This window comes from Oncorhynchus kisutch, linkage group LG2 (assembly GCF_002021735.2).
Source record: "Oncorhynchus kisutch isolate 150728-3 linkage group LG2, Okis_V2, whole genome shotgun sequence".
Lineage (NCBI taxonomy): Eukaryota > Metazoa > Chordata > Actinopteri > Salmoniformes > Salmonidae > Oncorhynchus > Oncorhynchus kisutch.
The window spans coordinates 40,964,101-40,979,827 of NC_034175.2; the positions used below are offsets into that span (position 1 = coordinate 40,964,101).

The window sequence follows — 15,727 nt, forward strand, 5'->3', positions numbered from 1 at the left end:
AGGATGGTGTTCTTTGGCTTGCAAGCCTCCCCCTTTTCCCTCCAAACATAACGATGGTCATTATGGCCAAACAGTTCTATTTTCAGACTAGGACATTTCTCCAAAAAGTATGATCTTTGTCCCATGTGCAGTTGCAAACTGTAGTCTGTCTTTTTTATGGCGGTTTTGGAGCAGTGGCTTCTTCCTTGCTGAGCAGCCTTTCAGGTTTTGTTAATATAGGACTCGTTTTATTGTGGATATAGATACTTTTGTACCTGTTTCCTCCAGCATCTTCACAAGGTCCTTTGCTGTTGTTCTGGGATTGATTTGCACTTTTCACACCAAAGTGCGTTCATCTCTAGGAGACAGAACGCGTCTCCTTCCTGAGCGGTATGACGGCTGCATGGTCCCATTGATTTTCTGGAATTTTCCAAGCTGTTTAAAGACAGTCAACTTAGTGTATGTAAACTTCTGACCCACTGGAATTGTGATACAGTGAATTATAAGTGAAATAATCTGTCTGTAAACAACTATTGGAAAAATGACTTGTGTCATGCAAAGTAGATGTCCTCACCGACTTGCCAAAACTACAGTTTGTTAACAAATTTGTGGAGTGGTTGAAAATTATGGCTCCAACCTAAGTGTATTTAAACATCCGACTTCAACTGTATCTACTACTTGTTGCATTTACTGATTTGTTGTACATTTCTACATGTTGTTTCACTTTGTAGGATGGGGCCCTGCTTCAAGAAGTTTCATGGCATGTTGTCGGCTAAATGCCTTAAATCTTTTAAGGAAATTGTCTCTGGACAATAGTTGTGTTTTTTATTTATTTATCTTCTCCCTTTATCTGTCTATGTAATACTTGTTGCATTCACTGAATTGTTGTCAAAGTAGGCTACTGTATCTACATTTTGTTTCAGGCCAGGTCTGTACTAAATCTTATTGAGGTTATGTACATTTTGAAAGTCTCTGAATAGTTGTTTGCGTGTTTACATGGTTACTTAAATAAGAATCGTTGTCAATGAAATAGTCTACTTTGTGTGAAAATACTTTTTTAAATGTATTTTAATTTATAAGTATAATATATTATAGTTCATACATTTTGAGTGAGTAATTTAGTCAAATGTACTACAATTTAAATACACGAATTCTTTGTTGTGTTGAGTGTTAATAGTTTTTTTGATAGTGAGCGTCTTTACACAATGGAAGACAAAATGAGTGTTATTCCTATTGACTTGAATGTGGTGTCATACCTGGGGCCTCTGCCTGGGGCCTGCAAATCACTAAGGCCGCCCCTGTTTGTAGTACCAGTAGGAAATAGTGAGTGCATCGTTGTATAAGGAAAGTGCAGTGCGCAGGAGCCGTGAAGGGGAAAATCGAGAGAAAGAACGAAACAGCTGCTGTTGGATTCTTAATACCTGCATCCATAAGAACATCACAAGAAAAATCCCACCAGAAGAGGAAAAGCGGACGCGGGAAATACAGATTGCAGGCATCATCGGTAAGGGGAACCACATAAGTATGAGCGGACAGTAAATTGTTCCCCGAATCCATCATATTCCACTGTCATAGGACTGAATGCAGATCCTATGTGCGCCCGCAGTAGCACAAAGCGGAGGTTTGGGAACCAAATTGTGTCCAACACCAACGCTGAAATCGGATGTACAGTACGTATTGTGCCGTTTCATATTGACCACGGTTTCTAATCACATTTACCAACTATTCATTAATTACCTACCGGATCCAGATTGCTTGATGGGGCGTCGAAACAGTTTCAACTTTTAACCCAAGGTGTGGACTCCACGGAGGAGGAAAGTGTTGAGCCAACCTGCAGTGGTCTAACCTGGGAGGGCGATAAGTAATCAGCAGCGACTCACCAAAGACGAATCTGTTCAAAACCTGAACTGCAACGGACGCGTTTGGATAGCAGATGAACCTGTGCGTAATTGTTTTATAGCGGAGTCCTTTTCGGGTGAAGAGCTCTTTGTTGTGATTGAAGTGACATTAGCCCTCTCTTATTTTCATGGCTTTGGAGTGCAGTCGTAGGAACAGTATGTGGAGCGAGGGGACAGTGCATGATTAGTTCGTTACAGAAAGCACTTTCCTCGCCTTATTTCCAGTTCCAAGATATTGGACACAACATAAGGACAATTGCTGCAACTACAACGAAGTCCTGTACAGAAATAGACTTTACATTAAACCCTTCAGATTATTTCTCTCGCTGCTGCCATCGTAGTATGTCTGCACTCCGAAAGAAATTTGGGGACGATTATCAGGTAGTGACCACCTCATCCAGCGGGTCTGGATTCAACCAGCCGGCACCAGAGAAGAAGAAGAAGAGGCAACGCTTTGTGGACAAGAACGGGCGATGTAACGTCCAGCATGGAAACCTGGGTGGTGAAACCAGTAGATATCTTTCCGATTTATTCACCACACTGGTCGATTTGAAATGGCGCTGGAATTTATTCATCTTCATCCTTACATACACGGTGGCATGGCTCTTCATGGCCTTCATGTGGTGGATCATAGCCTACATAAGAGGAGACCTTCATCGAGCCCACGATGACAAGTATACGCCATGCGTTGCCAATGTCTACAACTTTCCCTCCGCGTTTTTATTCTTCATAGAAACGGAAGCCACAATAGGATATGGCTATAGGTATATCACGGACAAATGTCCCGAGGGGATCATTCTCTTTCTTTTCCAATCAATCCTGGGATCAATCGTTGATGCTTTTTTGATTGGCTGCATGTTCATTAAGATGTCCCAGCCCAAAAAAAGGGCAGAGACTTTGATGTTCAGTGAACATGCAGCTATTTCGATGCGAGATGGAAAACTAACTCTCATGTTCAGAGTCGGCAACCTGCGTAATAGCCATATGGTCTCCGCACAGATCCGCTGCAAATTGCTGAAAGTAAGTGGCACTTCTATGCCTCCATATAGCTCAACACTATTTGTGTATTAAAACGTTACAAAATACTTATTTCAGACGGTGTAATGCATTTGTTTTCTTATCGTTTAATTACGCACAATTAAATATTAAACACCGTTGGAAAAGATAATGGAATACATCGTTATTAGAATGAAGGTATTATTATAACGTGTATTATTCCCTGCTGATATAACTTTTTATTTTTTACTTTCTTTGCAAATGGGCTTACCAATGTGAATTAAAAGCATAAAGCTATTAATTCCAGACACACTTAGTGGTAATGCTATAATGTTTACATTTTTATGAATCTAAACAATTTGATTAATAAACCCATAGACCCCATTTAAGTTGGAGCGCTATAGTGGTGGTCACTGGGTTAAACAACCTTTGATGTGGCTTGATGTGCCTGATTAGCTATAGCCCTCCTCATTCGATTGACTCACTCTGTCACTATTTACTGATGATTGATCGCCTTTGATTGCTCACAAATTGTGGGTGGCTGTCAGTATGGCTCGCTAGGTCGCAGTAGTTAAACTGTGTCTCTCTTTCAAACTCCATCTATGCACGCTTCCATAGTCTCGTCAGACGCCCGAAGGCGAGTTTCTTCCTCTGGATCAGTTGGAATTGGACGTGGGCTTCAGTACCGGGGCGGACCAGCTCTTCCTGGTCTCACCACTCACAATCTGCCATGTGATCGACACCAAAAGCCCATTCTACGAACTCTCCCAGAGATCCATGCAAACAGAGCAGTTTGAAATTGTGGTCATATTGGAAGGAATAGTGGAAACCACTGGTAAGTTATCACAAATACATCATTGTTCTTTCTTGCAGTATTATAGTAAAGACCATAGGCCTATTTCATGTCTATGCCCTGAGATAAAGTGGTGCGCTATGTTTGGCTCAGGCCAGAGTATATGATAGCAAAAATAAATGTGTGTTAGTATGAGTGTAATAATACGAGGATGAGTGTAAAGTGAATGAGTATAAAATGTGAAGTTGCAGGGTTTTACTCTAAGTGGCCAATGTTGACCCAGATGGGCTTGTCTAATGACCCCTGGGTGTTAGTGAATGTCATTTTTTGCATGATATTGGTTTTATGTGACACAGCTGGATAGGTTTATAAATAATATGTTCTGATTTGATTTTATGTATGCAGTGGAAATGGCAACAAAAAAAAGTGTAAATTGATATATAGTAAGTCAACATTGACAGTGGTGCTTGGTAAGAAATACAACTCAACAAGAATGCTGGTAAATTGAGTTATTTTAGAAATAATTTACTCTATTTTGATGATCTCCTAAAACATATTCCAAAAGAGTTGATGTCTAGGGAACATTATTGCTGTTTTAAAATACAAACCTCACACTCTTCTGGAGGGTACACTGTAAATAAAAAAATATGGTGATTACAATTGTAAGGCAACCAGCTGCAATAGGATTGTGAGTTTGCTCAACATTCGGGCATATAGCTGAACCAACATGCATTCAATTTGAGAATTTATTGGACCTTGTTTGCTTATTTACCAGACTGCCTTGTGTTTCGAGTGAATGGTAGTTACCACCCATTACTGTATTTGTTAGCGACAGAGACATGGTTGTTGTATTCAGTTTTTTTCAGTACTGCAGCCTTCACCAAGTGAGTGTTTAAGTGAATATGTTATCTTTAATATTAAACTCTTTATGACAATACATTACATTTATCATAAAGGCCTTTTGAGGGCCTATTTACACCCTAACACAATGGTCTCAAACTCCTGGTTTACAGGCCACAGCAAGTCTGCAAATCAGATTATGCTGGCTTGCAAAGTGCTGTGCAATTCCTATTGGAAGATATCCAACAACTGGAACTTTTTATATCCCGAAACCTGCATTTAGATTGATTCAGATCTGTCGTTCTGCCCCTGAACAGGAAGTAAACCCACTGTTCCTAGGCCGTCATTGAAAATAAAATAAATAAATAAATAAAATAAATAAATAATTTAGACTTACCTAAATCATATAAACTGGAACAGCCATAAATCCAACTACTAGATTGGATTAGTTTAGAAAAAATGTATGCTATGTTTGTGTAGGATAATATTAATCAACCAATCAAAGTACATGCACAAACACGGGTATTGAAACAAACAAATCAGAAAATCTACCTGCAAAAGAGCATGCAGAGCATGATGGGGAAGGTTTTGAGTTCTTTTGAGAAAACATGAATTTGTAATTTGCCTCAGCAACCGTTTTCAAATTCAGCTGACTTCGAGCAGAGTTTGTTGAGTAAACAGAATTCAGCACATTCACTCAAATTCTAGTCCTTTTGAAGCCCACTCAACTCGCATAATAATGCTGAATAAGCAATTGGTTGAATGTTTTTTTTTTTTTTTACAGTGTTGCCTTCCAAAGGCAAACATGAACATGAGCATGCTGAGTGTGATGGGAAAGGTTTTGAGTTGTTTTGAGAGAAAAAAAATGAATGTAATTTTACTCAACAACCGTTTTCAAATTTAGCTCACTTTGAGAAGAGTTTGTTGAGTAAACAAACTTTAAACACATGAGCTCTAATTCATTCACTCAGTCTCACTCTAATTCATTCATTCACTCACAGATTAACTCTGATTAAGCAATTGGTTAAATTGGCTTTAAAATAAAAAAAAACGTCTATACTTTGCGTTCCCCTGTGCTTTTTGAAATTGGAGACATAAATTCAACAAGAACAGGATTGCCACACGTGATCATGGTGTGTAGGCATTTTCAAACTGTTCCCTTTGAGGGAGTTAAAATGTTTTCAAGGGAGGGCCTTTAAGATTGTGGAGTGACATAACTTTGTAGCAATCCTGTCTGACGCAGAACAGACCACTGCAGATTTACTTAAATCATGAAAAAGTAGGTCCTCTACTGTACGTACGTGGCAGTAGCAGACTTTACAAGTCATGCCATTAGATATCCACAAAAAAAGTCAAATTGTACATCAAATAGGAAATATTTTCAGTCCTCAGATTTTATTCAGAATCCAAGCTGTTTTCAATATAGTTTTTATGTGTTGATGAAAAATCTGTAGCAACTGACACAGAACTCGTATAGTATATGAACATTTCATGGGGCTATTTTATTTATGAGGGCTTACATAGGGATGGTATATAGGAAAAAAGGTGCAGAGAAATGACTATGATAAGTCTAACCTTACGGGAGCTCCCTTTTAAGATTCATCCTAAGAATTAGACATGTCTACATCTTCTCCCAATGTTTGGATTCATCGGTCAGTCATTATCACATGAGATTCAAGAATGCAGATAAGATTTCTAAAACTTTCACTTAGGAGGTAAAAGGTTCACATGCATCATGTGCAACTGGATATACAACAGCAAAATTCAACAGCACATTTTACTGTAATTAGATTTGAACATATGTTGTATTTTCTCAATGTCAATGTTAAATCTAGCTAGCACTGTAATCTTGACTGGGCCAATACGAACGTACTGTATGTGTGGTATAAGGTTAAAGAACAAGAAAGAGATGACGATGTGAAAACAATATGTGGTTAAAAATGTATGTACAGTAAAAGTCTAAGCCTCAGACGCTTTCATTTTGGTCCAATGTAACTGTTTCCATGGCAACCACTCCTTGAGCATTCCGGATTGCAGCACTGCACCTAAACTTAGATTTTATTCCTATGGTATGGGGGGGTGAAACGGTTTTCTATCGCGTTCATTTTCTTGGCCCAGCTCTCTCATCCCGGAGTACTTCTTCATTATTAAACTCATATTCACACAATGAGCTTCAAATCGTCGTCCCACCCGTTCATGATATCATCAACTCAAAGTCAGCAGCACATGACTTCCCATCTGTTAGATTATCAGAGTTTTGAACATAATCACTGCATGCATGAGACTATTATACCGTGCATTTGGAAAGTATTCAGACCCCTTCACTTTTTCCACATTTTGTTATGTTACAGCCTTATAATAAAATTTATTAAATCGTTTTTTTCCCATCAATCTTCACATAATACACCATAATGACATAACAAATACAGGTTTTTAGAAATGTTTGCAATTTTTTTTTCTAAATAAAAAACTGAAATCACATTTACATACAGTAACCAGTCAAAAGGTGACACCTACTCATTCAAGGGTTTTTATTTATTTTGACTATTTTCTACATTGTAGAATATTAGTGAAGTCATCAAAATGATAAAATAACACATTTCGAATCATGCAGTAACCATAAGTGTTAAACAAATCAAAAATATATTTTAGATTCTTCAAAGTAGCCACCCTTTGCCTTGATGACAGCTTTGCACACTCTTGGCATTCTCTCAACCAGCTTCAGGAAGTAATCACCTGGAATGCATTTCCAACAGTCTTGAAGGAGTTCCCACATATGCGGAGGACTTGTTGGCTGCTTTTCCTTCACTCTGCGGTCCAGCTTATCCCAAACCATCTCAATTGGGTTGAAGTCGGGTGATTGTGGAGGCCAGGTCATCTGATGCAGCACTCCATCACTCTCCTTCTTGGTCAAATAGCCCTTACACAGACTGGAGGTGTATTTTGGGTCTTTGTCTTGTTGAAAAATAAATGATAGTCCCACTAAGCGCTAACCAGATGGGATGATGTATTGCTGGAGAATGCTGTGGTAGCCATGCTGGTTAAGTGTGCCTTCAATTCAAAATAAATCGCTGACAGTGTCACCAGCAAAGCACCCCCACACCATCACCTCCATGCTTTACGGTGGTAACCACACATGCGGAGATCATCCGTTCACCTACTCTGCGTCTCACAAAGGCACAGAGGTTGGAACCAAAAATCACAAATTTGGACTCAGACGAAAGGACAGATTTCCACCAGTCTAATGTCCATTGCTTGTGTTTCCTGCCCCAAGCAAGTATCTTCTTATTGGTGTCCCTTTGTAGTGGTTTCATTGCAGCAATTCGAGCATGAAGGCCTGATTAACGCAGTCTCCTCTGAATAGTTGATTTTGAGATGTGTCTGTTATTGGAACTCTGTGAATAATTTATTTGGGCTGCAATTTGAGGCTGGTAACTCAAATGAACTTATCTTCTGCAGCAGAGGTAACTCTGGGTCCTTTCGTGTGGTGGTTCTCATGAGAGCCTGTTTCACAATAGCACTTGATGGTTCTTGCGACTGCGCTTGAAGAAATGTGGTCAAAGTTCTTTCAATTTTCCATATTGACTGACCTTAAAGTAATGATGGGCTGTCATTTCTCTTTGCTATTTTGTGCTGTTCTTGCCATAATATGGACTTGATATTTTACCAAATAGGGCTATCTTCTGTATCCCACTCCTACCTTGTCACAGCACAGCTCTAGGAAGTCTTGTTGGTTCCAAACTTCTTCCATTTAAGAATGATGGAGGCCCCTGTGTTCTTGGGGACCTTCAATGCCGCAGACATTTTTTGGTACTCTTCATCAGATCTGTGCCTCCACACAATCCTCTCTCTTTGCTCTATGGACAAGTCCTTCGACCTCATGGCTTGGTTTTTGCTCGGACATGTACTGTGAACTGTGGGAACTTATATAGCCAGGTCTGTGGCTTTCCAAATCATGTCTAATCAATTGAATTTACCACAGGTGGACTCCAATCAAGTTGTCGAAACATGTCAAGAATGATGAATAGAAACAGGATGCTGCTGAGCTAAAATTTCGAGTCTCTTAGCAAAGGGTCTGAATACTTAAAATGTTCATACATTTGAAAAAAATACTTTTCACTTCGTCATTATGTGATTGTGTGTAGATTGATGAGGGGGAAAAAAAATACAAATTAATTTTAGAATAAAGCTGTAAATAAACAATGTGGAAAAACTAAAAGAGGAGGTCTGAACACTTTCCAAATCCACTGTATGAGAGTATTATAACAACAAAAACAAAGAGCAAGGCACTTTTAATTTAATTAAAATACATTTATTAGAATGGCATGTTCAATAGAGCAAACATCAAACTCAGACACTTTTCAGCATATCCTCCTGAGTAGAATGATACAATAATTAAAACATTTTGTGTAAATATTTCAAATTAATATAACAGATATAATTGTTGACTCCAAATGGTTTAGGTTTAGTAAACTGTTCGTTCTATGAATGTCAAGAAAAGTAGACTCGAAAGGATTGAGAAACAGTCTGTACTTGGGTTGCAAAATTCCTCTTACTTTCCCAAAATTCCCTGGTTTTCCCAGAAATCCTGGTTGGAGGGTTCCCGGATTTCCTGCTTATTCCATCATAATACCAGAAATCTTCCAAACAGGATTTCTGGAGAAAGTCACCAGATTTTTGCAACTCTAGTCTATACACAGCTATTGAGAGTCATCATCATCAACGTCATGCCAGGGAACACTATACTGAATCACCGAGGTGCAATCAAATTCACTTCACTGTATGTGCAGAAGTGAAATTGCTCAGACTGCAATTGCTTCACCACTCTTCTGTTCGAAATGTTACATGAATTATACATTGTAAATCTAACATGCAATTTTGTACTTTAGGCCAATTCTCTGTCTTAATTTGAGATCAGAAACAATGCCATACTTCTTTGATCAGTTCAGTTAAAGGATAAACAGGCTGTGATGTTCATTTCATGGCAAGCTGGCTTTGAATATGTGATAGACTAGAGGAAGAATTCTGTCAGCAACACAGTTTCTCTCCCTCAGAAGTTGTGTGGCACTTGATTACCACAACACTTTGCAGCTCTTCATTTAAAAAAAAAATATGTGAAGCACTTCATTTCAGTTTTGTGTTCACTCATCAATTATGTTTAGAAAAACATTGGCACATCAGCAGGAAATTAGCTTTATGAGTGGACTGCATACACTTAGGTTGGAGTCATTAAAACTCGTTTTTCAACCACTCCACAAATTTCTTGTTAACAAACTATAGTTTTGGCAAGTTGGTTAGGACATCTACTTTGTGCATGACACAAGTAATTTTTTCCCCAAAAATTTCCAACAGATTATTTCACTGATAATTCAATGTATCACAATTCCAGTGGGTCAGAAATGTAAATACATTAAGTTGACTGTGCCTTTAAACAGCTTGGAAAATTCCAGAAAATGATGGCATGGCTGTAGAAGCTTCTGATAGGCTTATTGACGTAATTTGAGTCAATTGGAGGTGTACCTGTGGATGTATTTCAACGCCTACTTTCAAACTCACTGCCTCTTTGCTTGACATCATGGGAAAATCAAAAGAAATCAGCCAAGACCCCAGAAAAACAATTGTAGACCTCCACAAGTTTGGTTCATCCAAACTCAGTAATTTCCTAACACCTGAAGGTACCACGTTCATCTATACAAACAATAGTATGCAAGTATAACCACCATGGGACCACGCAGCCGTCATACCTCTCAGGAAGGAGAGACACATTATGTCTCCTAGAGATGAATGTGCTTTGGTGCGAAAAGTGCAAATCAATCCCAAAACAACAGCAAAGGACCTTGTGAAGATGCAGGTACAAAAGTATCTATATCCACAGTAAAATGAGTCCTATAAATCGACAAAACCTGAAAGGGCGCTCAGCTAGGAAGAAGCCACTGCTCCAAAACCGCCATCAACTGTACATGCTAATGATTGATGGGCTATTGGGAACATGCTGTGGCATTTACATGATGCTAAAGAGGTGTTCGCTAAAGCTGCAGTGGAACATTTTATTAGACCATTTTAAATGAGCAATTCCACGGATTGTTGCATGGCAAGCTGACTTTGCATCTAGGCCGCTTTGGAAAAGATTCTTCCGGTTTTGAATATTTTAATACAACATTTTGTGACGTCTTGGCCTGCCCGGCATTTACCAACAAAAACCATCACTCTTGATTTTGTTACAAAAATAGTCATTTCTGGTACAGCTGATTGTAGGTTACACCACAATGATGGAAACAAAATCACTGAAAAAGAGAAAGCTTTGCTGTGGCAAGTGAAGCTCTTGAGTTGTACAGCAGTTAGTGCCTCTGGAGGTGAGCTGGAGGAAGTCTTCTGGTCTTTCATTAATGACTCTCAAATGGCACCCTATTCCCTATGCAGGGCCCATATGGCCCTGGTCAAAAGTTGTGCACTACATAGGGAATAGGGTGCCGTTTGGGACAGACACAGGCCATAACTAGTTAGTTGTGCATTGATGTGACTAGTTGTCTTGGCTTCCTCTCTGCCCCCTCCATGGCAAACCCAAGGCTTTTTACAGTTCACTGGTATTGGAGAACAAATTTCATCTTCCTTGTTATTGTGTTTCTGTTATTGTTTCTGCTATGTGTTCATGCTAAGACGTGTGTGTGTGTGTGTGGGTGGCATGAGACTGTTATGAATTGATTTAAAGTGGACTTGATGTTTATTCATATGTATCTGTGAGCATATAAATACAGTTTGTCTGTCTTGTGGACATTCTAGCATTGGATAAAGAAAGTGTTTCAGAGTTATACGTAGTATCACAGTTTGGCTTATCCTTTCCCAAATAATTTGCCCATTGATTCACTCCTCTTATAGATTATAATGCATTTTGATATGGAAACCTTGGGAACTGTGTGTTTACCATGTTTCAATGTAAATCATTAGTTATGAGCTCCTTGAATTCTATTGCTGTATTTTCAATGGATTCTCCCATCGTTGGCTTAGTGTTGAATATTGAACAAAAATCCTGCATATTGGACAAGAAGTATGAAAAATGTAAACTTGTAATGCATAACCAAGATCAAGCGTGTATAAATATAGCTTTCTCATCTGAGATTTGGGATTAGAGGAAGGTATTTGAGGTAGGTGCAGCAGTTTACAGATGAGCTTTAGGGGAGAATAATTAACAATTTATTAACAAGAAATTACTTTTTGGCCTAAAAGCAAACCATTTTGAGTCTCTTAGCTATAAAATATTATACAAACTTCACATACTGTATTATGAATACTATTGCCCATTTGAATATTGAAACTAAAATAAGCAAAAGAGGAGTTTATCTTACAAAAAGAATAGCAGCAGCATAATCCATTCAGAGGAATTGGTATATATCATGTAGCAGATTAGCCAAGTAGTTGGGAGTATGCATTGGTCTGTTTTTTTATCATTCACTGCAGAAATAGAAAAAGGAAACACACAACTCTGCTTAAACAGGTATAGCAGCACAAGACAAATGAGTCACTCCAGCCTAGGGACTACAGCCTGTGTGTGGTGTCAGGGGTGGCATAGCACAGGTAAACAGTGGCAGAATGGAGCTTGCGATAAGGCACACAGCTGTGAAAGGATAGACAGGCCCCTGGAGAAAGTGACCATAATTCATTCGGGAATAATTACACTCAGAGCGTGTCCCGTGCTGTTCCCCGCTCCTCCATTCAGTCCCGCACTCCAGCACTCTGCAGTTTCAAAGGGGTTAATGTGGGTTCAGCCGAGGAAGTCAGCCTTCTGAGCAAGTGAGAGCAGGAGTCTCGAATTAAATCTAATGTGCCCAGGATCAGAGCACGGAAGAGTCACGGCCCTCCCCATGGAGAGGAACCTGTGTCGCCAGGGCGCTCTGATAAGACACATCTTTAATAGCTTCCTGTTCTCCGGTGAGTTACAGTGTTCATTCATTTGTTTCATTTAACTTCATTTATGGTGGCTCTTTCACTACATGCCTCAGGCATTTCATTGCATTTATAAAGCGCGTTGCACCTTTGTTTTTAATTACATGTTAATTGTGATTTAGCCACCAAATGCAGTGCTAGAATCATTTTTTCTCAGTTTATACACCAAACAAATGGTATGGTGCCAAATAAGGGTTATTTGGCTTGTAACAACAGTGGGACCTTTTTTTTGAAGGTTCTAGAAAGAACTATGCTCATAAGGTTATTAATGGAACCTGTATTGTGCTATAAATAATCCTTTCCTAAGGTTCCATGAAGAACCATTAAAAAGGTTCTACTGTATAAATAATCCTTTCCTAAGGTTCCATGAAGAACCATTAAAAAGGTTCTACTGTAGGTATTCACGTAATAATAATGAATTCCCCTTGACCACGCCCACAAATTGGGTGCTAGCATCCTCATGAAAAGGGGCATATTACATTTATATAAGTAGTGAGAATGCTTGGGAGAAGGGCAATGTTGAAAAGTCATCTAGACATGTTTTACTTTTCTTAAATGTAGTTTTGTAATTGACTAAAACAAGCGTACGAAAAAGGTTACATTTTTCTGTGAGCCAATGAGGTAATCTAGGTAACTACAGGTTGTTTTCCCCAAAACGGTTCCACTCACCCTTTTGGGGGCTATTTGGACCCCTTTTAAAAAATATATGTTTTTTTTTTTTACCCCCTTTTCTCCCCAATTTCGTGGTATCCAATTGTTAATAGTAACTATTGTGTCTCATTGCTACAACTCCCGTACGGGCTCTGGAGAGACGAAGGTCGAAAGCCATGCGTCCTCCGAAACAACCCAACCAAGCCGCACCACTTCTTAACACAGAGCCATCCAACCTGGAAGGCAGCCGCATCAATGTGTCGGAGGAAACACCGTGCACCTGGCGATCTTGGTTAGTGTGCACTGCGCCCGGCCCGCCACAGGAGTCGCTTGTGCGCGATGAGACAAGGATATCCCTACCGGCCAAACCACCTCTAACCCGGACGACGCTAGGTCAATTGTGTGTCGCTCCACGGACCTCCCGGGTTGCGGCCAGCTGTGACAGAGCCTGGGTGCAAACCCAGAGTCTCTGGTGGCACAGCAATGCTGTGGCCATTGGAACCCTTTTTTAGGGTTCTTTAAAGAACCTTAATCTCAAAAGGTTCTTTGTATAACCACACAGTTTATATATATATATATATATATTCTTGTTTAATAACCATATTATATTGTTAAAATTCCATCGGTTTAATTGTGTTTATTGACAAGTTGAATCAGGTGTGCTAACTGGAACAGCTGGGGGTCCCTGAGGAGAGAATTGACAACTACTGACTTAGTCAACTGTTCTCAATTGACACAAGGCCATGTGTGAGTCTTTTACAAGACACGGTCACTGTCCATAATCATATATACAATGTGATAGCCTGACACAACAGATTAGATAAACTGGCATGAAACTCGCACTCAGGGTTGCACAAAATAGCTGGAAGCAAACCACACCCCAAAATATCATCATGGCCCACCACCCCTAGATTTTAATTATTATTATTATTGGAACTGCAAAGAACCATTGAAGGGCTCAAGGGTTCTTTGGGTCAGTATGGTTTCACATAGAACCAAAACCCTTCCCAAACAACCATTGAGGAACCCTTTTTTGTTAGTGTGTAATGTAGCACATGCATTCTGTCATGTACACGTCTCATGTTGGATTTTTTTTGTTCAGCTCAGTTCAGATACTTACTGTAATAGACTAAATCTAGATTGTGTTGAATTCCTCATGCACATGCCCAGTTTGCATTAAGAGACTCCCACCGGGTGACAACTTGCTTTGTCTAAAGTCCCACTGTGATAGAAAGTGTTGATTCAGACAATCAATCAAGTTTATTTATAATGCTCTTTTTTACATCAGCCGATGTCACAAAGTGCTGTACAGAAACCCAGCCTAAAATCCCAAACATCAAGCAATGCAGATGTAGAAGCACAGTGGCTAGGAAAAACTCCCTAGAAAGGCAGGAACCTAGGAAGAAACCTAGAGAGGAAACATGCTCTGAGGGGTGGCCAGTCCTCTTCTGGCTGTGCCAGGATGAGATTATAACAGTACATGGCCAAGATGTTCATAGATGACCAGCAGGGTCAAATAATAATAATCACAGTGATAATAAATAGTCAAATAATAATAATCACAGTGATTGTAGAGGGTGGAACAGGTCAGCACCTCGGGAATAAATGTCAGTTGACTTCATAGCCGAGCATTCAGAGTTAGAGACAGCAGGTGCGAGAGAGAGAGAGAGAGAGATACAAAAACAGCAGGTTTACCAAGGTAACACGTCCGGTGAACAGGTCAGGGTTCCATAACCGCAGGCAGAACAGTTGAAACTGGAGCAGCAGCACAACCAGCTGGACTGGGACAGCAAGGAGTCATCAGGCCAGGTAGTCCTGAGGCATGGTCCCAGGGCTCAGGTCCTCCGGGAGGGAGAGAGAATTAGAGGGAGCATGCTAAAATTCACACAGGACACCGGATAAGACAGGAGAAATACTACAGACATAAGACAGGAGAAATACTACAGACATAAGACTGACAATAGCCCCCCAACACAAACTATTGCAGAATAAATACTGGAGGCTAAGACAGGAGGGGTCGGGAGACACTGTGGCCCCTGAACAGGGCCATCCAGGCAGGATATAGCCCCACCCACTTTTCCAAAGCACAGCCCCCCTCAGCACTAGAGGCATTACTTCAAACCACCAACTTACTACCCTGAGACAAGGCTGAGTATAGCCCACAAAAATCTCCCCCACGGCACAAACCCGAGTGGCACCAAACCCAGACAGGAAGATCACGTCAGTGACTCAACCTACTCAAGTGACGCACCCCTCCTAGGGACGGGATGGAAGAGCCCCAGTAAGCCAGTGACTCAGCCCCCATAATAGGGTTAGAGGCAGAGAATCCCAGTGGCGAGAGGGGAACCGGCCAGTCCGAGACAGCAAGAGCGGTTCGTTGCTCCAGTGCCTTTCCGTTCACCTTCACACCCTTGGGCCAGACTACACTCAATCATAGGACCTACTGAAGGTTGAGACCGAGTCTGCGTCTCTCACATGGATAGGCAGACCATTGCAAAAAAAAATTGCTCTATTGGAGAAAACCATGCCTCCAGCTGTTTGCTTAGAAATTCGAGGGACAATTAGGAGGCCTGCGTCTTGTGATCGTAGCGTACGTGTAGGTATGTACGGCAGGAACAAATCGGAGAGA

At 40.2% G+C, this 15,727-nt stretch overlaps 1 protein-coding gene across 1 annotated transcript in view; it reads left to right on the forward strand.

Annotated features, from left to right (window-relative positions):
* Nucleotides 1-1,294: 1,294 nt before the first annotated feature.
* Nucleotides 1,295-15,727, forward strand: part of LOC109865926 (G protein-activated inward rectifier potassium channel 1-like) — a 29,509-nt gene continuing 15,076 nt past the window's right edge. The window contains exons 1-2 of the mRNA XM_020454442.2: nt 1,295-2,897; nt 3,492-3,708. Of these exons, the coding sequence (XP_020310031.1) occupies nt 2,058-2,897; nt 3,492-3,708 (1,057 nt within the window). The 5' untranslated portion in view covers nt 1,295-2,057. The remainder of the gene's footprint in view (nt 2,898-3,491; nt 3,709-15,727) is intronic.